The sequence below is a fragment of the Pholis gunnellus genome, assembly GCF_910591455.1.
Source record: "Pholis gunnellus genome assembly, chromosome: 3".
Lineage (NCBI taxonomy): Eukaryota > Metazoa > Chordata > Actinopteri > Perciformes > Pholidae > Pholis > Pholis gunnellus.
In genome coordinates this window covers 28128430-28153955 of record NC_136529.1, presented here as the reverse complement: position 1 = coordinate 28153955, position 25526 = coordinate 28128430, and the positions used below count along the sequence as shown (strand labels likewise).

Below are 25526 nucleotides of genomic sequence, written 5' to 3'. Positions count from 1 at the left end.
GTCAAAATAGTTTGTCAACTAAAAAGACAACTGACAAACAGGAAATCCACATACTGCAGTGTTTGTGTTTGTGAGTGCTTTGCTCAGGAGCACGTCGGCACAGCGCCGTTTGTCCCCGAGGATCAGCGTCTGTAGTGACCGTGTCTGTGTGTCTCTTCAGTCCCTTCAAGTTTCGGGTTCTGCCCACTCACGATGCCAGTAAAGTGCGAGCCAGCGGCCCCGGGCTGACCAGCGGCGTCCCCGCCAGCTTCCCCGTCGAGTTCAACATCGACGCCAAGGACGCCGGCCAGGGCCAACTGAGCGTGCTCATCACCGTCAGTAACACACACACACACACACACACACACACACACACACACACACACACACACACACACACACACACACACACACACACACACTTTATTATATGCACAAATGGGGGGAAAAAAAGGACGTCACACTTAAACCATCTGTCCTCTTTCCACTCCAGGACCAGGATGGTAAACCTAAGCAGCCCAGTATTCACGACAACGGCGACGGTACATACGGCGCGTCTTACATCCCCGACCGCGCCGGCCGGTACACCATCGTCGTCAAGTACGGCGGCGACGACATCCCCGCCTCGCCCTATAGAGTCCGCGCCACGGCAACCGGAGACGCCAGCAAGTGCACCGTCACGGGTACGTGACCTCGGATGACGATGTTTTCCCAGAGCGTGAATAAATAAATGTGTAAATGAATAAATAGATAAAATAATAATCTGATGAAATGTCCCCCACAGGTCCAGGCGTGGGTCCCACGGTGACCATCGGCGAGGAGCTGGGCCTGGTGGTGAACGCAAAGGGCGCCGGGAAAGGGAAGGTGAGCTGCGTCGTGGTTCAGCCCGACGGCAGCGAGGTGGAGGCCGAGGTGATGGAGAACGAGGACGGCACCTTCGACATCTTCTACACGGCGCCGGCACCCGGGAACTACGTCATCTACGTCCGCTTCGGAGGGGAGAACGTCCCGCGCAGCCCCTTCAAAGTCATGGTGAGGGAGGCCGAACTGTGTTCATTGTGGGGTTTATTGCCCTCTGAATAGGGATCCAAAATGGTTTCATGTCATCTGTTGCAGCTTTGAACGGAAGACAGATGGACATCTCACTGTATATATTTAATAATGTTAATGATGATACATATTTAAAGGACCACACCTCTATTAACAACACATCTTATTTTCTCTAGGGGTTTTTAAATGTTTGAAAAGTGTATTTTTCTTGTCTTTCCAGGCAGCTGCTGGTTTTTATTCATGTCAACATCATGAAAAACAAACTCTTAAAACTCGCTTGTGTTGTGTAATCCATAACTGTGAACATAAACTGCATCACCAAAAATCAGCTGATGCAGTTTAATTCAGTTGGTTGAAGATTAACTTTTTGACCTCGTACCTTCAGTTTACAGATTTACCCACGATGCCACAGCAGGGTTTACCATCGAAACCTTAGCCTGTGTGCGTGCGTGTGTGTGTGTGCGTGCGTGTGTGTGTGTGTGTGTGTGTGTGTGTGTGTGTCAGATTTTAACCCTTACTGTCGTGTCTTCAGGCTACTGATGAGGTACCCATAATCCAAGAGCGGACAACTGGACAACGGGCCACTCCTGGAGCTGGCTCCCAGCCCTGGGTACCCCTAACACACACACACACACGCACACGCACACACACACATTCAAGCACACACACACTCAAACACAAGCACACACACACAAACACACTGACGTTTACCTCGTTGAACATGACATATATGTATTTGTGATTTGGGTGAATTATCCCTTTAAGATAACACATGGTGTACACACCTACACACACCTACACACACACACACACACGCACACGCACTGCTCCTCTCTTGCAGGTGGCTTCGGGTTAAAACTTCGCCTGTCTCTCTCTCTCTCTCTCTCTCGCTCGCCCGCTTCTTCTCCATGTCATTGCTTCCCTTTTTGTCTCAGCCAATGGGATCGCAGCAAACCTCTAAACAACTTCTGTGTCTGCGAGATGTGTGTTGCTGGAAGGCGTTGCTATGGTTACGTGTGTTTGAGGACTTTATCTATTTTTTTTCCTCCAGGGGGTTTGTTGTGGTGGTTTCTCTCTCTCTCTCTCTCTCTCTCTCTCTCTCTCGCTCATCTTCCTCGGTGCACTCTTCATCGCTGTGGCTGCATCACAGTCATCATCATCCTCCTTTTTTTTTTCTCTGCTCCTTCTGCACTACACTTCCCAGGATGCCCCTCGTGTGGTTGGGGCTGGGATGCAGCAGCATGTTTTCTAACGCGGAGATGGACGGGAAGTTGTTGTCGGTGTTTGGTAGATTCGTTAATCTCTTGTCTGCGTCCGTCTTCTCCAGGTGACATCGGACAACTACGAGCCCAACAGCAGCAGCATCAACGGAAGCGGCTTCAGGCCGTTCGACATGGTGATTCCTTTCTCCTTCAGGAAGGGAGAAATCACAGGTGAGGGTGAAGCATCAGTGCCAACGCACAGCTGAGGCTGATGGGAGCTTCAGTAGCTATTAAGGTTTGAACAACTATAGAACAAAATTATCATTTTGACCCGATGACGCCGCGAGATTTAAGTTCACAACCTGAAGGGACACACGAACAAAATGTATACAACACATCCAATAGTTATCTAGACGATTCACTTAAAACAACAAATGTCAGCTCATGGTGACGATAGAGGAAAAGTAGGTGAATCACCAAAGTCTTTGAGATTCATCCCCTGGGAACCATGAAAAGATTTTGTCAATGAGTCCATTAGTTGATGAGATATAATATATATGAGCCATGCTGCAAACATTCAGCAACCGAATAATAAGTGGATAATGCGAGATACCAACCGCTCCAACTTAAGAAAAAATACAAACTAATAGAAGAGAAATAACCGCAAGCTCAGAAAAATCTAATAAAGTGCAGACTGCATAGACTTAAGTGTGCAGATATCTACTTTTTCAACTCTAATAATAGTGTAGAGTTTAATAGAAAAGTCAAATAGAAATATGAACAGAATTTGTGTGTCTCTCCCCTCCCTCCCTCCCTCCCTCCCTCCCTCCCTCCCTCCCTCAGGTGAGGTGCTGATGCCTTCAGGTAAATCGGCTCAACCGGTGATCTCAGACAACCAGGACGGGACGGTCACAGTGCAGTTCTCCCCCACCGAGGCCGGCCTGCACGAGATGCACATCAAGTACAACGGCACTCACATCCCAGGTATGCACACGCACAAGCACACACACACACGCGCTTCAGCTGGTTAACAACTACTTCTTAAAACTCACTTTTATCATGTGGGGTTCTTTTAATTGATGATACTTATTGAAACTATTTTACCCTGTTTTATATCTTGTACGTGTTTTTAGCTTTATTGCTGTTTTTTTATTTATTGTGAAGCACTTTGTAAATTATGTTTTGAAAGCTATATAATATGCTATATAAATAAAGTGTGTGTATATATATATATATATGCATACTATATATATATATATATTATTTCATTTCTTACCCTCTGCTGTGGAAACCTCTTACAGAAATCCAATACTCGCTGCACGGCAGGAGGTGAAATGTATAACTGTGTTCTGTAAAGAATCTTTGAGTAAGAGAGAAATCTCCCGTTCTGGATCCCAGACTTGAGACATTGAGGAGTTCATGTATAAAACGCTAGAACAGCCTCCACTCATCTGGGAAGGTTTTCCACCAGATGTTGAGCAAGCGAGAGCATCAGTGACGTCCAACGCTGATGTCGGGTGATAAGTTCAGGCTCATAGTTCGTCCCAAAGGTGTTGCTGTGGTTGAGCTCCAGGCTCTTTGTAGACCAGTCTGGTTCTTCCACAAACTGGGGAATCCATTTCTTGAAGCATTAAGATTTCCTTTCATCCGAACCAGTAATAACAGAGCCAGAGTACACTGAAGTATGTGGTCTGAAGATGACGTTTACCTGTAATTGTAATGCTTTTTTGTTGTACTGATGTTTGTGTGTTGCACAGAGTCTCCCCTCCAGTTCTATGTGAACCACGCCAACAGTCCCAACGTCACAGCCTACGGTCCAGGTCTGAGCTACGGCGTCGCCAACAAGGTGGCCACGTTCACCGTCTTCACGGAGGACGCCTCTGAAGGTACGTGAGCTACGAGGGAGCGGAGCTCAGTCCGTCTGAAAAGATGTTGGTTAATAGACATGATTTAAGACCAGTATTCTTACATTTTAGGAGATAATTGGGGAGGAAGTCAAACCTATGATCAGAAAAGTCCGTCTTATGGTTCCCTGGTTGAGAACAACAGCAAATCCATCCGTTAGAGAGGCTGCAATAATAAATATTTGCCTTTTCTTTTCTAGATAAATGACTGAAATACGTTGATTAATTTTCCGTTTGTTGACTAATTGTTATTAGTAGTTATTAGTAGTATTTGTAGCAGCGATGGTATTTTTAATACTCGTGTTTGAAATGGTGATAACGTGACGGTAAGAGGAGGAAGAACTGTATCAGTGTTTTGGCACAAGGGTCTTAGTATTTGAAACAGGATTAAAGATTTACAGTCTGTCTGTCTGTCTATTTATCTGTCTGTCTGTCTGTGTGTGTGTGTGTGTGTGTGTGTGTGTGTGTGTGTGTCTGTCTGTCTGTCTGTCCCTCCAGGGGGTCTGGACTTGGCCATCGAGGGTCCGTCCAAAGCGGACATCAGCTGCGTGGACAACAAGGACGGGACGTGCAGCGTGAGCTACATGCCCACTCTGCCCGGCGACTACAACATTCTGGTCAAATACAACAACAAGCACATCGCCGGCAGCCCGTTCACCGCCAGGATCACCGGTCAGAGTCCACGCCGACACACAGACGCATGAGCAGACTGATTATTAATGATCAATAATCCAAAGCCTTTACAGGAGCAAACAAATCCTTAATGAGAAGTCATTTATTCTCATTTCTACCCTCCAAAACGTATTCTTGTACTCAGGAAGGAGGTGAAATTGATTCACTTTAAGTTCCTAACAGACGTAATGTTTGATGTCTCGGTGGACGGTGGCGTCTCACCTTCTCACCTTCTGTGTGAAACGTTTTCAGAGGACAACCAGCGGCGCTCTCAGGTCAAACTGGGCTCGGCGGCAGATTTCTCTCTGGACATCAACGAGACGGACCTGAGCCTGCTGACGGCCAGCATCTTGTCGCCGTCCGGCCGCGACGAGCCCTGCCTGCTGAAGAGGATGGCCAACAACCACATCGGTAACACGCACAAATCAATACACACTCCAATAAAAACATGAAAACATTCATTTGAATCTGTTCTCTTAACCTGGTTTTTCTTCATTTTCAAAAATTCTCGCTCTCTCCTCCCTGTCTTCAATTTCTCTACTTCCTCTTCTTCCTTTTATTTATCCCCTCTTTGTACTTTTCCTTCTCCATATTCTTGCTTTTTACTTCCACTCTCTCCTTCCTTCTTCTTCTCTTCCTCACCTCCTTGTCTTTTCCTCCTCCTGCTTTATCACTCTCCTTCCGTCCACTTCTCTCCCCCCTTATTGTTTCCTTTCTCTCCTTCCTTCCTCTTCTCTTCCTCAACCCTTTCTCTATTCTTCCTCCCCCTTCTGTTTCCCCGTCTCTTCCTCTTCCACCTTTCATCTCCTTGGTAAAATGATCACTCTCCCTCCTCCTCCTCCTCCTCCTCCTCCTCCTCCTCCTCCTCCTCCTCCTCCTCCTCCTCCTCCCAGGTATCTCCTTCATCCCCCGTGAGGTGGGCGAACACCAAGTCAGCATCCTGAAGAACGGCCATCACGTCGCCAACAGTCCCATCACCATCATGGTCGTCCAGTCTGAGATCGGCGACGCCGGCCAAGTCAAAGCTCACGGCGACGGCCTCGTCCAGGGAACCACCTTCAACAACTCCAGCTTCGTGGTCGACACGCGGGATGCCGGTCAGTACGGAGGGCTTCCAACAGTCAAACTATCATTGACAGACTGATAATTCAGTCTAGTTCTACTTCAGATAGTTATTTGATGCATTGCATTCATTCATGTTTCCCAGAGGATGAACCGCTCTGACTTTAGAGATCCCCTCACTTTGCTGTAGCGCCACCATGAGGTTGACATTTGTGGTTAAGATTGAAATGTCTCCTTTTGGATGAATTATCATGAAAATGTGGTTCAGACATTAATGTTCATCTCTGGATTAATTATAATAACTTTGATGCTCCTCTGACATTTGTTCATCTTGCGCCATCGTCGGCGCCACTTTGTGTTCAGTGTTGTTTACTGAATGTTAGCATGCTAACACGCTAAGCTAAGATTATTCTGTGGCTACAATCTCACCGAGCTGCTAGCGTGGCTGCAGACTCTTAGTCTTGTGTTTGATCAATTAATTAATCAATCAAGTTTTATTTAATGAGTCAAATGCAATTCAAAGTGCCTTACAAACAATTGACAATATGAAAACAAGACGAAAATGGAATGAAGAGACTAATGCACACCGAACAAATAAGATAAACAACACGGAATAAATTGATCATCTTAAAATAGTAAAAAAGTTAAATTAGAGCGAAATAAAATAAGAAATATTATGTATAAATATATAAAAACACAAGACACTGTATATAAGCAGGCGTAATTATAATAAAAATAAATGTATAAAATAATATTAACCTTAAGGAGAGTATTTTATTCATTAGTCATCCAGTGCTAGCTTCACGTGTCTGTGTTTGTGTGCAGGTTACGGCGGCCTGGCTCTGGCCATCGAAGGTCCCAGTAAGGTGGACATCCAGACGGACGACATGGAGGACGGGACGTGTCGCGTCACCTACTGCCCCACTGAACCAGGAAACTACATCGTCTCAATCCGCTTCGCAGAGGAACACGTACCAGGTTGGTGAAAAGAAATGATACAATTATTGTGGATTCTTCTTCTAGAAAACAAGTTATTGATTCAAAGTCCATACAAGGTCAAATAATATTGGTGGTATTTTAAGTGCATTTATAGGATTAAAACTAATGTTGCTGTTCTGTGGGACATTTTAATGAAGACCCTTCAGACTCAGAGTAATGGGATACGTCGTTTCAGACGGATAGTTTAAGGTGTGTGTGTGTGTGTGTGTGTGTGTGTGTGTGTTCATCAACAGGAAGTCCGTTCACAGTGAGGGTGACGGGAGAGGGTCGTATCCGGGAGAGCATCACCCGACGACAGAAGGCGGCGTCTGTTTCCAGCGTGGGGAGTGTGTGTGACCTCAGTCTGAAGATACCAGGTACACACACACACACACACACACACACACACACACACACACACACACACACACACACACACACACACACACACACACACTCACACTCACACACACTCTTTCTAACCTGGCTAATCTTGGAGCTAACGATTGGACCGCTGTGGCTTTGGGCTCATCCATCACCTGTAAACGTCTCGGACGTTGACGGCAGTGAGTGTTTGGTTGTTTCGTCGGGTTAAAGTGAGCGGGTCCTGAACTCGTTGAGCCTCGATGTGTCACGGACCGTCTGAAATCTGGAGACGACGTTCGGACTGAAAACGTCCTGCGTCGTCAGAGCTCTGCTGCTCCTCCGTTTCTCAAACGGTTTCCTCTCTGAAGCTCTGACATTTCTCTGGTTTCTCTTCGTTTCTCACTGCTGTTCTGTATCGACTGTAATCTGTCAGCTTTGTCTTTTGTCCTTTCTTGATCTCTTTCCTTCCCTCTTTTTCCATCCTTACCTTTTGTCTCAATCTGCCTCCTTCTGTCTTTTACTTCTATTTTTACACTTCTGCCTTTTATCTGTATTTGTCTCCTTCTATCTCATTGTTCTTCTTTCTTTCTGTCCTTTTTCTTGTCTGTCTTCTTCTTTCTTTCTTTTCTTCCCTCGTCTCCCTCTTTTCCTCCTCAGCATCTCCTTATCTCCTCTGCCTTCTATCCCTCTCTCTTCCTTCTCTCCTTGTGTCCTCCTTTTTCATCCTCTTCTCCCTCCAGTGAGCTGGTTCCTCCTCGCCTTGTCTCAGCAGCTCCTCTCTCGCACCTCCTTCCGCTCCTACCGCTCCCTCCGGTGGTCTGGCAGATCCAGCAGTTGCAGGATTCGTTGCTCTGCGGTTGCCCGGGATCGGAGCCTCTCCCCTGGGCACGTGCGCCTCATCTCCGGCCTCTCCGGCGTGGTGCTGGCGGGGGGGACGAGGGCAGCGAGGGGCGTTTGGGTCGTTGATGCCCGCTGCTCGGCGGGCGGTGCCCGGGTGGAGGGTGCGTTGTAGCCCTAGGGAAAAAAAAATAAAAAGCTGGCTTGGCAGCACAAGGTTTGCAACATAACGTGCTTTATTAAGTTGCGGCTGCTCCTTTTTTCTCTCCTCGTCGCCTCCTTCTTTCTCTTACCACCCCAAATAATATCTATTTTAGCTTAAATATACATGAACACACAGAAAAGGTATCAAAACTGTCGGCCTGTCTTTTTGCAGCAATCGACATGCAGGACGTCACCGCCGAGGTCACGTCCCCCTCCGGCGCCAGTCAGCCCGCGGAGCTGGTCGCGGCGGGTGACGACACCTACTGCGTGCGCTTCGTGCCCACGGAGATGGGCGTGCACAGCGTGAGCGTGAGGTACAGGGGCGTGCACGTGCCGGGCAGCCCCTTCCAGTTCACCGTGGGGCCCCTGGGAGAGGGCGGCGCCGCCAAGGTGAGAGCGGGAGGTCCGGGACTGGAGGGAGCACAGGCAGGAGAGCCAGGTATACACACACACACACACACACACCATCCTGGTAGAGTAATGTTTGCTTAAAACTGTGTCCGGTGTATTGTGGATTTGGATTTTTCTTCAGCTTTCAGTCTCTCTCTCTCTTCAGCTGAGTTCAGTATCTGGACGAGGGAGGCCGGCGCCGGCGGTCTGTCCATCGCTGTGGAGGGACCCAGCAGGGCGGAGATCTCCTTCGACGACCGCAAAGACGGCTCCTGCGGCGTCTCTTACATCGCTCAGGACCCCGGTAGAGAGAGAGAACACACACACACACACACACAGTTCGCCCTGATGATTGGTCATCGATGACGCTGTCTCCTCCTCCTCCTCTCCAGGTGACTATGAGATTTCGGTGAAGTTCAACGACCAGCACATCCCCGACAGCCCTTACCTCGTTCCTGTTGTTGCTCCAGCGAACGACGCCCGCCGCCTCACTGTTACCGGCCTTCAGGTGAGGCACGAGGAGACACCTCCACACCCAGCCGGGCACCCTGCCCGGCTAAAGGGCTCTGGGGGCACAGTTGCATAAAAATGGGCAAAGATCGATTTTACTCCAGTGTGGAGAAGATGATCAGGGTGTGATGGTTCGACTGGTTTGATTGAATGTTTATTGACATTGGGCGCAAACTTACGGCGAGCTTAAAATCAATACTGTCCTGAAATCCACTTTAAGGATCAGAACCGGCTGATTTTAGCTCCCAAAGCCAACTTGTGATGTTTTCAAGCTTAACACCGTTAACCAGTGAGCTGTGATGTGAGTTAATGAGTCCAAACATGTTTTCAGAACAAAAAGAAACTTCTGGAACTCGATACTTTTTAACTGAGTTTGTCATTTTAATATAAACATCAGGATATTTGACATCAGGCTAAGCGTCGCCCTTCAATAGCCCGCATCAGTCGAACCTTTGCATTCGTACAGATAATCAGGTAAAAGTATTTACATTTTCTTTATGCAACTGGCCTCATGGATCTGACCACGGCCAGGCAAACACACCGACTCTGTGTGGAGAGAAACCATGAAGCGTCACAGAAGGGAAAGAATTCCTCCGTTTATGGACACATTCTGAAGGATGAACTAGGGCTCTGTCCAACACTTATTTTCAATATTGACGAATTATGTAATTTATTATATAATATGTCAGAAAACTGTAAAAGAAATACATAAAAGTGATGGCTTAAATTGTCGAACCAACCAAAAACCCCCCAAAGAAATGAAATTTTCAATCCTGTAGAAAAGAAAAAAGCTGCAAATCCTCACATTTAAGAAGCTGGAACTGAAGATGAATCAATGTTTTTGTTTGATAAATAAACAATTAACTGATTATTTTAGTTTTTAAGAATCGTTTTAGTCAACTAATAATTAAGTGGGGTAATTGTTTTTAATCTACCAATGAACCCTTTCCATTTGGGCAACATATTTCATCCATTATCATCAAATTAATATTTATTATATCATTTATTATTTAGATACTTTTTATTAGGGCTGCATGATATCCGGTGATAATGTTGTTGAATATCGCATTAATGATACATTAAACTACACTTCTGCTGCTTTCAGTGTACTACAAACTGGTTGTGGAATTATGAATAAAATGAACATTGAACTGAACACAAAAAGCACCAATAATAATAAAAACAAAGCGAGGGCTCCGTCTGATTGGAGAGAGTTGACGGCATGGTGCGTATCAGATAAAACAGCTCCTACAGACACAATGTAATTTAATACGACGATTTCATCCTCAAACATTCGTATTAAATGTGGTCAGGAACTCTTCCCTCTCTGGACCGCTTTGCCTGGCTCTGGTCATCCCTCCTCTGTCTGGTGTGGAACTGCTGGTGTTTCTCTTGTGTTTCATTTAAAGGCTTTTTAACAGCAGCAGCATCATCTTCAGCAGCAGCAGCATCATCATCATCTTCATCAGCTCCTGGGTTGCCTAGTTCCAGCAGACCGAGGCGTGCCACACTGACTAGTTAGTTTCTTGTCTGTAGACGAACCTCTTCTCTGTTCAGTAGTCTTAAAGGTGCAGTGTGGAGGATCTAGAGCCATCTAGTGGTGAGGTTGCAGATTGCAGCAAACTTACTTCTCCTGTGTGTCTCTATCTAGAGCCAGTGTTTGGTTTAGTTTGTAACGGTGTAAAATCTTATTCTCAATTCTTCAACAACCAAATTCAAAGGAGCCAGTAACTCTAAATCTGACATGGTTTACAACCTTTTATGTCAAATATTTATTTATTGAACATTTATTTTTCACATTTACTTCAGCAATCCAGACTCATTTTCATGTTTTCTACACTTAGTCAAACAGGTGATAGACATGCAAAGTGAGAAATATCTAAATACAGAGAAGAGAAAACAATAACACAAAAATGAAAACAATATATATGTTCACAGTAATGACAAACAAAACAAAAGCACTGAGTTGACCTGTAGTGTCGATGTGTTTCACACGGTCTGCCTCTGTCTGCTGAAGCTGCACCAACAGGAGCTCAGGTAAGAAGAGAAGACGGTAAATAAGAAACCTGGAGAGGATTAGAGCAGAAAACTCTACTGGGTTCACTCTTCTCTTTAAAAGTGTGATTGTGTTTTGAAGGGTTACCTCATCGTCTAAACTGTCCGTCCCCTGCACACTGACTGACTGACTGAGTGTGTGTGTGTGTGTGTGTGTGTGTGTGTGACCTCATTAGGAGTCTGGTCTGAAGGTGAATCACCCAGCATCCTTTGCAGTGCGTCTAAACGGAGCGCAGGGCAAGATGGAAGCCAAAGTCCACAGCCCCTCTGGAGCTCTGGAGGAGTGTGTCGTCACAGAGCTGGAACAAGGTGTGTGTGTGTGTGTGTGTGTGTGTGTGTGTGTTCACCAGACATCTGGACTTCAGGTAACTAAATCCTCCGTCCTGTCCCCCCCAGACAAGTACGCTATCCGGTTCATCCCCAGAGAGAACGGCGTCCACGTCATCGACGTGAAGTTCAACGGCTCTCACATCCCAGGAAGTCCTTTCCAGGTCCGAGTCGGAGAACCGGGACAGACGGGAGAGCCCGGTCTGGTCTCGGCGTACGGAGCTGGACTGGAGAGAGGCACTACAGGTGGGTTTACCTGTCTGTTAATTATACATAATAATATTCTTATTAAAAACCAAATAATTAATTCAAATGTACCAAAAGGGCCACAACACCTTGACAACTGATGCAATTGTTTTTAATCTGTCTTGCAGGCAGCCAGTCAGAGTTCACCATTAACAACACTAAGGCGGGCCCCGGGGCCTTGTCCGTGACCATCGAGGGGCCGTCCAAGGTAAAGATGGACTGCAAGGAGGTTCCAGAGGGCTACAAGGTGCTGTACACCCCCATGGCGCCTGGAAACTACCTGATCAGCATCAAATACGGGGGACCGAACCACATCAGTGGCAGTCCCTTCAAGGCCAAAGTCACAGGTAAAGTGGTGGACGTCACTCTGCTGAACTTAGCTGCACCGTGCCGCCATAACCTTAAACTACAAACCAGCTGTTAGTGATGGACGTGAAGATAACTAGTATGAAATATGTTTTTACAAGCTCCAATTCAGTTTTACAGCAGAAATGTATCTTTAATATGTGTAACAGTGTATTAAAGTTACTGTGAAGAACTTTTAACTGGTCTAATTTTAATAATCAAGGAGTTATTTCCCTCTCTCAGGTCCTCGGCTGGTGAACGTAACCAACGCCAGCGAGACGTCGACCCTGACGGTGGATCCGGTGTTGAGGGCGTCCAGCAGCAGCTTCACCCAGAGCGCCATGCCCTGGCTGGCCGACTCCGACGCCAGCAAGGTGTTGAGCCGAGGCCTCGGCCTCAGCAAGGCCTTCGTGGGCCAGAGGGGCAACTTCTCAGTCGACTGCAGCAAGGCCGGTAAGGAAGACTCACCTGTTGATGATGCAGTGAACACATCCCAACATGGGAGGAGCTAAACACTTAGCGTTGTGATGTGATAGATGCCGGGGGTAAGTACCAGGATTCGGCAGAACCAGGCGTCAACGTCCGGTTTGAAGAGTGAAGCCAATGCTGAAGTGTCTTAAAAGCTGCATTCTCTCTAGTGTCCACCAGGGGGCGACTCTTCTGGTTGTATAGAAGTCTATGAGAAAATGACTCTACTTCTCTCTTGATTTATTACCTCAGTAAACATTGTAAACATGAGTTTATGGTCTCAATCTCTAGTTTCAAGTCTTCTTCAATACAGCATGATGTTCATTTAGTAAATGATGGTCCATTTAGAGTCACACAGACCATAAAGCAGGGGATGCTTTAGGGGCGGGGCTACACGGTGATCGACAGGTTGCTGCAATGCATTGTCCGATCTGGGAGTTGTTTTCATTTTTAAACCATTTCAGAGTGTGTTTTCAGTTCATGAAAGTTAGTGATAACATTATGATCGTGTAAAAATGACTTATTCAGCATTCTGTTTTACATCTGGTTGCAAAAAACAAAATGCCGACCTCGACGCTTCAGAGGTGCGGTCTGCAAACCAATGGGTGACCTCACGGTGACTACGTTCACCTCTTATATACAGCCTTCAGGGTTGGAGGGATTTTCCCCAACTTAATTGCCTCGTTGTAGTCTGTAGTGGTCTTAAATCAATCTGATTTTAAAGAATTGGTCAAATAAGAAACGGGTTATGATGGATGTCCTCTTGAAACAACACTGATGTTCGGATACTTCACCTGTCATCTTTTGATCCTCCTCCCAGGTAAGAACATGCTCCTGGTGGGTGTCCACGGTCCTCAGACCCCCTGCGAGGAGGTCCTGATCAAACACTTGGGCAACCTGCAGTACAACATTAGCTACATGCTGAAGGAGCGGGGCAACTACATCCTGGTGGTCAAGTGGGGCGAAGACCACATCCCAGGCTCCCCCTTCCACGTCAGCGTCCCGTGATGCACCGGGAAACCCGCCGCCAAATCCCTCCTGAACCATTTTGCATCCCCGTTTGAGTGGACAACATTAGTTGCACTGCAAATTACTGTCCAATGAACAAGGTGCTTAATAAAGTTATGTGTACATTTTGCTTTCAGATGTCTCAATCAGCCAAACTGCCCCTTAAAAAAAATAGAAACAAAACACTTATTTAAAACACTAATTAAAACAAAGAATTAAATGGAGACTCTGTCCTCCGTTAGTTGGACATATTTTCTGCAGGGAATCAGGGAGGCAAAATGATCAAATATACAATATTCTGGCATAAAACTGGAGCTGTAAAGAAAGCGATGCGACTGGGAAAGAAAGATCTCGTCTTGTTGATTTTTGAGACATTTTGCACTTGACGATAGTTTTTATACTTGATCGGTAAATTAGAGATTGCTCGTCGTTAGTTGGTGAGAATGTCCCGACGTAACAGCTCGGCGCCTCCTGCACGTCCAAACTGGATTTGGGAAAAAGGTTTGGACTGAGACAAACTTTGAAGGGTTTGAGGAGGCTCAATGACCGGCTTCTGAATCCTTTTCTCTGCTCAGCCAGTTGCCTTTTCACAACAAAATGTTGAAGCGCTGTGAACGAAACGCACGACTTAACATCTCAATTACAAAGCGGAAAACTGGAACTCTCTGCGTTTTGGTTAACTGTCGGTACCGATGGCTCTTTAAAGTGCGGACGGACTGCACTCGCGCTGTACGCGACTACTGATGTTAATTATTGATTTCTCAGCTCCCAGAATCCCACGAGTACAGAATGTCGCCACAACTAATCAGTGACTGTTTAAAAGCTGCTTTTTTCACGCTACTGTTTCCTGCACTGTACAACTGACTACTTAAGTATGCGCTATAGTTTTGGGTTCATCGCTGTTCTCCTCGGCTGTACTTTTCCACATGAATAGATCTGATGTAACTTTTTAGAGCCGGAAAATGAGGTCAGATATTTTTTTATTTGTGTGTAAATCCTGTAAAACTCGGGATGAATCTGTCTTCATATCTCACGTTGTTTCCTAATCATTGCTACTTTTGATACTTGAGAGGATTTTTGTATGGGGGTTAAATAACTTCTCATTTTGTATTAAGGAATGGGTGTTTTAATATGAAACTAAACCCTGAGACGATGTACATTTGACAATTAAAATCAACTGGAATTAAGGAGATTGACTTTGGTCTTCTGGATTTGTTTTGATGTGTTTTTATGACTTAACATACTGACTTTTGTCAAAAACTATACTCCGACCTTTTAGTTAATTTTTCATGACTTATATTTTGACTTTAAACATTTTTTTTATTACATCCAATATTACTTTTGTATTACTTTTTTCAACACGCTAAAGTAATTACAGTTCAGCACATACGTAATGAATTCAGATGCGTTGTTATGAAAAATGTATACAACAACGAAAGCCTTCGTTAAGGAGGCTACCTTAATGACATAAATAATTATCAATAAGGCCGATGCAAGATCCAAAATCAACAAAGCATTAGTCGTTCTCTCAATATGTTTCCCTACTGAAGACTTGTATCTTTTAAAACGCATCAAAAATGTTGAATTCAATTTTTCTAAAAAGGTGAAGTAGTTTCTCAAACCATTTGGGAAAAGAAGTTTTAAGCAAATGTTACTGCTTGTAGGCAAAACCCTCTCTCCCAAGAGAATACAGGCAATCCACACTGTGCCTAAACCACAAGCTAAGAAACAAATGAGCTTCTTAGGAATAATGTCATATTATAGACGGTGGATCCAAACTAATAAAGCGAGGCACCATCTCTTCCATGATCCACCGTAAACCTCTTTCTGCGCATGACGAACTGACCTGGACTGACTCCTGCAACAGATAATCAAACACAACAGGGACACCTAGTGGAGGAGGAGGGCCGTCACGGAACACGACTTTATTACTTTTAATGAAAAAATTAAATATACGTTGTAGTATATAAAAAAAAAGCCATAAAGGTAATTTATAGTATGTCAAAAAAAGTTATGAAAAGGCATTTATTACAATGTCGAAAAAAGGAATAAAAAGTCATATTATAGTTTGTTTTGACCTTTTATGACATACTATACTATGGTTAATTACTTTTTTTAGCATACAATATTATACGTTATTGTATGGTATATTATCTTATGAACTTTTTGACTGTGACGTTTTAATGAATACTATGATTCTTTTGACTTTTTATGATAAAATAATGGCGGCGGAGCCGATCCCAGCTGACGGGCAAAGGCAGGACGCACCTCGCGCAGGTCGCCAGACTATCCTGAGGCGCTGTTCCATCATTTCATACTTCATATTAATCTATTCACTCAAAACTTTGACTTTTTCATGACATACAATACTATGTCTTTGTTTACCTTTTATGGCATATAATTATATGACATTTTTATACCAAGACTTTTTTAATGACGTATTTTACTGTGATATTGTTCATGACCCATACTCTTCCTTTTTCCATTAGTTTTTCATGACACATTACACTTAACTTTAAACTCTTCATATTTATATGGCACTTATATGACAATGTATAGTTACATTTTAGGGCATCCTATACTATGACTTTTTTATTTCATAATGACTTAATACAATTTTGATGGCACTTTTATGGGTTAGGGTTAATAAATAAAATAATAATTCAATAGCAATAAAACACTTTAATGGCATCCATATGGCTTCATGATTTTTTCTTGACATACCAGAATATGAATTTTTAATGCCATTCAATACTATGACATATGGCACACTATACCGACTTAAATATTTTCTTGAGGCATATACTATATTACTTTTTCACTGCCATGCCATGCTATACAAAACATACAATTCTATATTTCCTTCTGATATATACTATGACACTTGACATATTGTCCTATGACTCTTATGACAGAAGCAGGCTGTCTGCATCTTTGATATGAAGCGGACACACAGGCGTGGTCTCAAACTTCTCATTATCTCGCCGGCAGAAAGTGAATAAGCACATTTTTTACAAATAAATGTAGCACTTTTAGATTTAAAAATCATAGAAAGCCATGGTCGTCCTGGGTCTGTTCATTTCTTACTTTTATTTGCAGTTAAAACAGAAGACGGGTGACAAACAAAATAGAAAGTTACAGAAACAGCAGAAATGTGATCAAAGGGAGATAAAGACAAGTGGATCTCGGTTTCCAACGGAGTCGAGCTGCAGCCACACTGAGCAGACATGAAGACGTTTAGACGTGGCTCACAAACCTTCCTGGTGGAACTGGAAGGTTTCATTTGAGGTGAAGACTAATGCAGAGCAATAGGCGGAGGATATAGACAGGCACTTCAGGCAAGATAGAGATTGCCAAGCTACAGCAGGATCACCGATGAGAGATTTGACTCGTTTCACAAAAATAAGATTAAACAGAAAACATTTGATCACAGAATGAGACCGTATTTTTTGTACGCGACGACCCGTTTGAGGATACTTCTACTTGGTTCACGCGTTTGTCATTCGAAAAGAAAAGTGAACAAACTGATGCCCTGATCCTAACAGTTGTAAACAGAAATATACCTCCGAGTGGAGCGACACAGATGTCCCTCCGTCTGAAACGAGGACAGAAGCTGAGAATGTTTTGTACCCGACAGGCTCTGCGTTTGAGTTCGGCATCGCTGTGACCAAAGCTCACTGAAACGTTTGGAGGGCGAAGCTTCAAAACCGACGTACGTTCACGTCAGTAGAGTCCACGATCACCTAGAATGGTCCTGAAGTGCATGAGAAGGAAATATGGAAAACGTTGGTGCTATTTCTACTTTGTTTTGATGCGAGTTGCTTAGTTTTGGAGACGAGTAGAGACGTCTGCCTGCTCTCAAACACAAAGGAACTAGCTGGCACTCTGCTTGTGGAGCCAAAAAATTAAATAAAAAGTAAAGTCTGTTATCAGACTTCATGACCCGGTTACTCAAGATAATCCGCAGACTTTGTCGTCAGCAGTTTCATGCAGGAACCGTTTCCTTTCCGCCGAACTTCCCCCGCCAACCGTATCATTGTGCTCATGGGCTTAAAGTTTATAGTTAGCCGATACCTCCAACACTCAGCGACTCACCCCAAAACAATCTAGACGGACACATAGCCCTACAGGCAAAAGAATAATATGTTCATAAGATTTTGGGGTGAACTGTCCCTTCAAACACAGATTTAATGTATATCGTGCTGAACCGTCATCGCACAGTATTTATAATCCTAATCTGACCGACTCTGCAACTGTCTCGAGTTGCCAAGTCAAACACATGGTACCCTCTACCGCGCGACGTGAGCAACATGAGCAACATGAGCATCAATCCACCGAGAAGGAAACACTCACACACACAAGAACTCATCGAAAGCCTCGGAAAACCAAACGTGGGATAAATAATTGAACTACCGAGGGTAGAACAGAAGGTCAAAAAATGGTCGTTTACTTGTAATTCAAACGCAGAATAAACCTTTACAAGTTGGTAGGATGGTCTGATTTGAGAAGTGGGCTTCAACGTGGACTTTACAGGAGAAAAGAAACCGCAATCTGGAACTATTCCGATAATTTATCCAGCGAACATCTCCAGAAGTTTCCTGATTCCAACTTCTTAAATGTAACTTTAATCATTTTTGTGACACTAAAATCCATATCGTTGGAATATTTATTCAACTAGCAATTGAAAAAAAAAAAAAAACAATGTGAATGGAGCGTTTTTGACATTTTTAAAAACAAACGATTAGCCTCAGGTTGCAGAGAGAATTTGGGTTGCTGAACATTATGACGGTATATATTGAGACAGTGTAAATGCTTCAACGTGTAGAAATGTTGCTGTTCCTTTGACATCTACTGTTGTATTAGGCCCGTATTCATTTATATTCCTAACCCGCACCACGATACACATCGATAGACGTAGATAATGATAAACACCATGATGGAACCGAACCATTTGATTAATGGAAGCTTTCTAATGATGCTGCCATCTTCATCAGCTGGTGGAACTGGATCACGTGACCCGACGTCGTGTGACAGCCGGTCTTTTAAAAGATGACCTTTGGTGTTGCACGTTAACGTTCCATCCATTGATGAAGACGAGCCCGGATGTGGGGGGGTGAAGCTCAGAAAAAGCCAGTAAGTGGACCTCGACGTGTAAGTTTAGGCGTCCAGCAGAAGCTCCACACGACCTCACTTTTTTTTTACGAATGGTGTTTAATGGTAAAGGCTTATTCTCAGTTAGAATTGTGATGCATGTCAAAGATCTCAGCTCTTACATAAATAACCATAAATACTCAGTGACACTAAAACCGGTAGAATTACAAACATCATCGAGGCTTCTTTCCTCAGTTCTCATCGACCGGAGCTGCGTTTTCCAGAAGCGTCTCGAAAACCAAGCTCGTGTTTGTTCCAGTGAGGAAACGGATCAAACACATGGTCGGCGTGAACGAAGCTTTTGGGAAACACAGGTCAAGGCGGCTGAATCGTGTCACTGCTCGGCTGTTTTTTTTTTTGTGTGTTTTCTTTTCCTCCCCCGTCTGTACGCAGTGCAGGGACCGATCCTCACCGCCGCCTCCACGAGTCCCGGACGGGTCGTCACTTCTTATCCTGCGCATCCTGCAGCATCTTCAGGGCGGCCACGTTCTTTGGTTCCACTTTGAGGAGGCTGTTCAGGTCGTCCTCACAACCTTTGATGTCCTGCAGGAAACGGAGACGAGAATGAAAAGAGTTAGAAGCTAAACTAGTTTGAGGAGAGCGGTGACATTGAAGTAAAACTGCAGAATGTAGCACGCTATGGAGAAACAGGACGGTGGCTCCACACATGCACATCTCAAAATATACTTAACGTAAGCTACCAAGAGTAAAAGTATAAATATTCACTATGCAGAATGAACAATTTCACATAACGTATATTTACAGAAGGCCTATATCATTGCTGCATTAATGTGTCAAAAGCCTGAGTGAGACAGAGGTTTGTTAAAATCTGTTGTGAATGGGCTGAACACAAAGAGTTTAGGCATTCTCTGTGCTGCTTTGGGTTTATTCAGATAGTCACGGCTCTTTTCCATCTTTAACACAACTCAAACCTCTGAATACTGAGGAGGAGAGGCTGCCGGGGGGAAAAGACAGGAAATGCTTTTATTTTGTCCACCGTTACAGACAGACGCTCTTAAAAACCAGCATCCGATGACTCTTGCGTGTGAAGGAGGAAGTGAAGCGCAGTGAGGAGGATTCCCGCTCTCACCTTGAGCTCCAGGTGAGCCTGAGCCCTCCTGTAGAGCGCCTTGATGTTGCTGCTGTCGATCACCAGAGCCTCGTCACAGTCTCTGACGGCGTCTCGGTACTGCTGCACCGACAGGTAACACAGCGCCCTGATCGCACACACACACGTGAAATAGAGTCAAAACATCAGACGGCTTGTTTAAAGGATATTCTAGAACAAAACCGACAAGTCTGAACAATCGACCCAAAGAAACTGAACTCCACGCAGAAAGCGATCGTGGATGCAAATCAATCAACACCTAACCGGCTCTGAGTAACGTTTCTATATGATCCGGTATAAATATTGTCCGTGTGGATGAACGCCAGGTCGTTGTTTTGTTCATTAAAGGGCTGCACTGAATCACTGAATACGTCAACGCAACTGTCGACTATTTTTAAGCACTTCGAGCTTTGAAAAGTGTTTCATCAATAAAGTTTATTATGAGCATTATAATTGACAAGAAATATTCCAAAAACTCCATAAAGTTGCATTATACACCGTCTAACAGCATTGCATTGGTTTGGGTTCAAATAAATCCTCTGTGGCAGAAAGCCGAGAAGGCAAACTGGAACATTTGGAATGTTGACGCTTCTTTATTATTCATTTATTCTCTTTGCGACCTAATTTCAGCTAGTTGGTGTTAAATAACATCAAATGCGCGACTCCAGGTTCATTTACAAAACAAACTTTACAGACGGAAATGTCTTCCGTCGGTAGCCGTGCGCTAACTTCACCGAGCATGAGCTTTAACACGGCTTCACCGAGGACCCAGACCGAGTCTTTCACATGCTCGCTCCTGAGACAAAGTCAGTTCAATCCTGTAATTCATCACATTCCAAAAAAATGGTATTGGCATCGACAGATTCACGCGTTAAATCTGATACATTTATGTAAATTGTAATTGGCTCACAGTCGTAGGTTAAACTATTTAAATAGTATGCGTATATGTCGTACATGTACCTCATACGACCCCACCTAAAAACATCCAAACTATCCTTTTAACCACCGTTCTTCCCATTAAAGGGAAATATGGAGGAATGAGGGCGTGACCCACCGGTTGGTGTAGGTTGTGATCTCAGTGGGGTTGAGTTTGATGCTCTGGCTGTACTTCTCTATGGCCTTCTTGTGCTCTCCTTTCTTCACCAGAGCGTTGCCTTCTTCTTTCAGGGTTTGTCCTTTCTTCATGTCTTTATCGCTGGGAGCTGATGGGGAGGATAGAAGAAGAAAAAGATGGATTTACATCTGAATCAACCTTAATAATAATGTAATGTAATAAGTTCCTCCCGACTGACGACACACAGAAGAAACCGTGTGAGTGGTGGAAATAAGAGGATGTGCCGACATGCAGCTGGTCAGTTATCAGACATTTTCACATCTTTCAATTTAAATAAATAAACAGCTTTTGGGACATTTAAAGAAATATTTTCACATGATGAAAGTCCCACATAAACAGGGCTAAAGGCAATGTTTTAATATATAAAAGAGACGTCACTTTCACACTGGTTATCATCCGATTGAAAATGCCTAGTTCGGTTTGTAATAATTCAAATTACACGATTAGGAAACAGTAAACAAAGCCTCTTACCAGGTTTGTTGGTTTGTCTGGTGCCGTTCTGTTTGGGCGAAGGGTTCGGTTGTGCGGCGCCGGCTGTGGTTTTCTGGGCTAGTTTCTCTCTATCGGACAGAGAAACGGTGGGAATGGGAGGAAGCTTTTCCCTCCATGACGGACCGTCTGCCTCTGTGAGCGCCTTCGTCATCCTGAGACACAATACAGAAAACACAGCGAGCCGAAAACACCTGGTTTAGTCCTTTAAATGTAGTGAAAGATGCCTGGAAAAGATGGCGGCATCAACATCAGGCTTCCAGAGCTTGAAAAAGTCTATAATCTTCATCAAATGTAAATAGTTTAATCCCAACCAGTCTACAGTTTAAAAGATGATCTGTTGCTGGAGTCATGAATATTTCTAGTCAGCTCACTTCAACAACAGACCTGCAAAACATCTCTCTGTATCTTTGTTTAAATACACGTCACGGAGGTTACGTCTTCAGCAGCTCGGGTACCTGTTGGTGCCGTCGTGAGCAGCTGCGATGTTGCAGTCGATCTGCAGAGCCGTCTTGTAGTCTACGTACGCCTGCCTGTAACGCTCCAGAGCTTCGTAGGCAGCAGCGCGACGAAGCAGGGACTTCACGTTGAACGGGAAAAACTCCAGAGACCTGAGAGAAAATACGTACATTTCACGAGTTAAGACTCTCATTCAGATCACCTGCACTGAGCAAGACGGCAGAGACGGCCTCAACTCTACGTCTAAAGAGTCAAAGCTGCAAGACACGACGCCTAAAAAACATCCGTACTAGCACACGACTGATCATCCCTTTATTAAATAAAATGGAGCTCAAGTGTGTGTATATGTTCGTCAATCTTCTTTCCACAGGTTTAAGTTATCGAAGCGACATTAGAACAGAAACGCCAAGTGTCTACAACAAAAACCCTGAAAGATGAAAATGTAATACAAAAAACATTAAGACAACTGCACAGAACCAGACAACAAGGTGTAATAAAAACACTTACATGTTGCAGTCTTTCACACATTCGCCACAGTTGCCCTCTTTCAGGTAGCTCGCTGCACGGTTTGAGTGCAAAATGCCCAAATCCTCGGGGTTCCTTTTGTCTTAAAAAGAGAAATAAGACGGTTTAAAGAGGAGCATTCAGCCAAACATCATTTAGAAGACGCATGAAGAGAGAGAAGGCCAACTGACACAACGGATAGTCGTGATAACAGAGAGAGGTACTGACGTGGACACACCATTGACCACTGCAGAGATCCTGAGACTCTGAGCCTAAAACTAGTACAAAATACAACAGTCTGACAAACGCTACATTTGTATTAGGCTCACTGCCAAAGGGCCGTCTTGCTGTCAGACTGCTCTCTTTCTGATGAAAACAGAGCTGAAGGTGAAACTTATCTGTGCTCTCTTCAGGGAAACCAGACTGCACTAAAAAACAAGAATCGATGAGTTTCACTTTCAGTTCTCCGTCAGAAAACACTCTAAACACTTAAAACAGGTATTGACTTTTTAAGATGGGCTTGTATTTTAGGTGTCTGATATAGGTTTTGCTGCTGCGCATATATATATATATATATATATATATATATATATATATATATATATGACAATATTAGTTACTAGCAACTTTGCAGATTCATGATACAAAATATAAATAAACTAATAAATGATGATGTATTATCAAGAAGTGTATCATGAAGTATATAAAGTTCCACCTTTAACAGCTGCAATATTTAAGTGAAGAACACATTAATGCATTCAAAATTATAGTCGAATAACAGATATATTATTCTGCATAATGAGTTATTTTACTTGTATATTTTGAAGCCAGTACTTTTACTGAAGTAACATTTGGAAATCGGCTCAGAAAGGACCAGCCAGACATTTGTGTTCTGACAAAGATCAGGCCGGAGTCGTAACATTGTCAGTTTAAATAAATGTGTCATTTAAATCAGCATCGCTGAAATGATGCCATTGTTCATTTGCCTATTGTACACGTTGTACGCCCTTCTTATTGTAAACAGACATTGTGTTTATACTCATTATCTATTTAAGCAACACTTACTGGACTTCTCCAGCTCTTTGATCGCCTGGCTGTAGAGATTGGTGGCCTCTCCATACTGGCCCGCCTTGAAACATTCATTTCCAACTTGTTTCAACTCCGTCCAGGACTTGGACCTTTGTTTCTGAGGCATCTCTGCTTCTTTACTGAAAGACGAAACACCGGTTAGCATCTCTGCACGAATACAATAGTTGTCAACCGATCACAGCGGCAAATAGAGCCCAACGTTTAGCAGAGGAAACGTCATATATCTCCTCTAAACAGTCTAACAGTCTGGGCATTTGTCATCTATTGTTCTGAATATGTCCTTGTCCACTGTATCAATGTTTACTGTGGTATTGTTTAACTCAGTGTCTCTACAACAATTACTCAATGACAGATGAACAGATTTGTTCTGGCTGCCAGCAAAGAGGACGTAGGATCTTCTTCTAGGTCAAAGATTCATTCTCAATGGTGGAGAATTGTTGACCATGACACCAAATCTCCTAATCTGATATCCTCCTTTCTTATCCATAGACAGAGCCAAACTGTGCAGGAATAAAGTATTCTAGGAATGCATCAGCTGGACGTTTTATCTGCTGGCTGGCACTGATTCCAATAAACTCAAATTACAATAAGTTTATACTGTATTCAATCTGGATGTACCCGCTTGAAGTGCCAAAGTATGTAAACTGTTATGATACTAACAGGCCCCCGATTCTTCAACTTCAGCTGTGACAAATATCTAAATATGAAATGCAATGTGTGCTCTCAGATCTCCACACTGAACCAACAGCCTGCTGACTCAGTTAAAACTGCTCTGGGTTTAAACTGTTACTACCTGCATCCCAACATTGTAAATGCAAGTCATTCCTTAAGATAAGAACCTGGATCCCTGAACAAAATAATATGCAGTTAACACTACACACTTCAGATAATTAGGTATCCCTAGCCCACGGTGCAGGTGTTAATTTCACCTTTTAATGTAATTTTTGAAGCCTGTAATTCGAAGCTAATGGTCCATTATATTGCATTGCGTTACTGAGAAGTACACCTAAATATTTAGTGACGTCACACACACTCATCAGTATAAATAAATCAACACTTCTCTGACGCAGTTTCAAGACAACGGAATTAAATGACGACAGAGTTTACTGCAGGGCTGCTAGTCAGGAACGTTATACAATATAAAGACTTAAATAATAATTGTAAATAATGCACAAACATACGACTAATTTACCAGTATGAGTCTTATTCAGCCCGGTTTACCGACATACAGTTTGTCTTTTGGGGTTTTAACCGGCGTCATCTCACAATTATCTCATTGCTACATTAGCTCGCTAGCTAAAAACTTGCTAATTCGAGTAGAGTTTTCAGTTAGCTAAATTAGCTTAGCGAGCTCACCACTCTGCCGCGGTTAAGCTAAGCTAGCTGTTAGCTTAATGTAAAGAAAGCTCTCGCACACTTCTTACCGGGGCTGCCGGGTAAAACGGTTCTGCGATGAAGCAACAAGGATGTTCGTCGCCCTCACGACAGAAAACGACTTGGCTGAAACTGAAACGTTACCTGAAATTATTTGTATTCGTTGTTAATACTGACATTACTCTGCGTACTTTGTGGTTCAGGAACTTGCCGGTTAGCTGTAGCTTCGTACTTCTCAGTCAGGTTGATTGTTCGGGCTTCCGTACTTTACTGTATCCGTTTCGCTTCCCCTTTTCACGCTACGTTCGAGTCCTTTGAAAATTGTAGGACTTTGGACAATCGTAGTGAGCCCTCTGGTGGCTATATTGGATGTAACATAAAATAAGATAATCCTTTATGAGTCCCGCACTGGAGACATTTACAGGATTACAGCAGCATAGTTCAAAACAAGTATTCAAAACAAGTATTATAAATAAGTAACAGAATATTAAATAAGTAAAAAATCTACAATAACTAAAATATTATATATACAGACATACAGAGATTCGTGTGGTGCAGAAGCTGTTGTTAAAATATTGTTAGACAAACTAGCCAGTACGGTCTTTTAATCCTTTATTTCAAGCAACTTTAGTGCT

At 43.6% G+C, this 25526-nt stretch overlaps 2 protein-coding genes across 5 annotated transcripts in view; one reads left to right on the top strand and one right to left on the bottom strand.

The window, feature by feature from the left end:
* The window catches only part of flnba (filamin B a), a 62126-nt gene extending 47331 nt beyond the window's left edge, over positions 1–14795 (top strand). The window contains exons 30-49 of one of the 2 annotated variants that reach the window (XM_079156950.1): positions 161–314; positions 473–662; positions 764–1011; positions 1562–1639; positions 2357–2462; positions 3075–3215; positions 3989–4117; positions 4634–4807; positions 5060–5218; positions 5701–5904; positions 6695–6847; positions 7102–7224; positions 8427–8693; positions 8811–8948; positions 9037–9152; positions 11386–11518; positions 11606–11782; positions 11911–12129; positions 12371–12580; positions 13416–14795. In XM_079156950.1, the coding sequence (XP_079013076.1) occupies positions 161–314; positions 473–662; positions 764–1011; positions 1562–1639; positions 2357–2462; positions 3075–3215; positions 3989–4117; positions 4634–4807; positions 5060–5218; positions 5701–5904; positions 6695–6847; positions 7102–7224; positions 8427–8693; positions 8811–8948; positions 9037–9152; positions 11386–11518; positions 11606–11782; positions 11911–12129; positions 12371–12580; positions 13416–13603 (3307 nt within the window). In that variant the 3' untranslated portion in view covers positions 13604–14795. Of the gene's footprint in view, positions 1–160; positions 315–472; positions 663–763; positions 1012–1561; positions 1640–2356; positions 2463–3074; positions 3216–3988; positions 4118–4633; positions 4808–5059; positions 5219–5700; positions 5905–6694; positions 6848–7101; positions 7225–8426; positions 8694–8810; positions 8949–9036; positions 9153–11385; positions 11783–11910; positions 12130–12370; positions 12581–13415 lie in introns of both variants that reach the window. The other variant, XM_079156949.1, reaches the window with a different exon arrangement.
* A 1900-nt stretch (positions 14796–16695) lies between these two features.
* tomm34 (translocase of outer mitochondrial membrane 34) lies at positions 16696–25126 on the bottom strand. 3 transcript variants are annotated; one of them, XM_079157131.1, is made up of 8 exons: positions 25083–25126; positions 23494–23636; positions 22432–22531; positions 21924–22076; positions 21448–21620; positions 20917–21064; positions 19845–19971; positions 16696–19297 (listed from the first exon to the last, which is right to left on the bottom strand). In XM_079157131.1, exons 2-8 carry the CDS (start codon positions 23621–23623, stop codon positions 19196–19198), a joined length of 933 nt encoding a protein of 310 aa, XP_079013257.1. In that variant the 5' UTR covers positions 23624–23636; positions 25083–25126; the 3' UTR covers positions 16696–19195. The 3 variants fall into 3 exon arrangements, with proteins under 3 accessions (XP_079013257.1, XP_079013255.1, XP_079013256.1); XM_079157129.1 differs by having other exon boundaries at positions 24942–25120; XM_079157130.1 differs by having other exon boundaries at positions 25069–25118.
* Between the last annotated feature and the right edge of the window lie 400 nt (positions 25127–25526).

What these genes read in the sequence shown, in the direction of transcription:
- tomm34 (XM_079157131.1), bottom strand. Translation starts at nt 23,623, where the DNA reads ATGCCTCAGAAACAAAGGTCCAAGTCCTGGACGGAGTTGAAACAAGTT. An exon ending in CAGACAAACCAACAAACCTG is followed by an intron (nt 21,065 to 21,447) that starts GTAAGAGGCTTT and finishes CCTCCCCATCAG; the next exon opens with CTCCCAGCGATAAAGACATG. An exon ending in ATCACAACCTACACCAACCG is followed by an intron (nt 19,972 to 20,916) that starts GTGGGTCACGCC and finishes GTGTGCGATCAG; the next exon opens with GGCGCTGTGTTACCTGTCGG.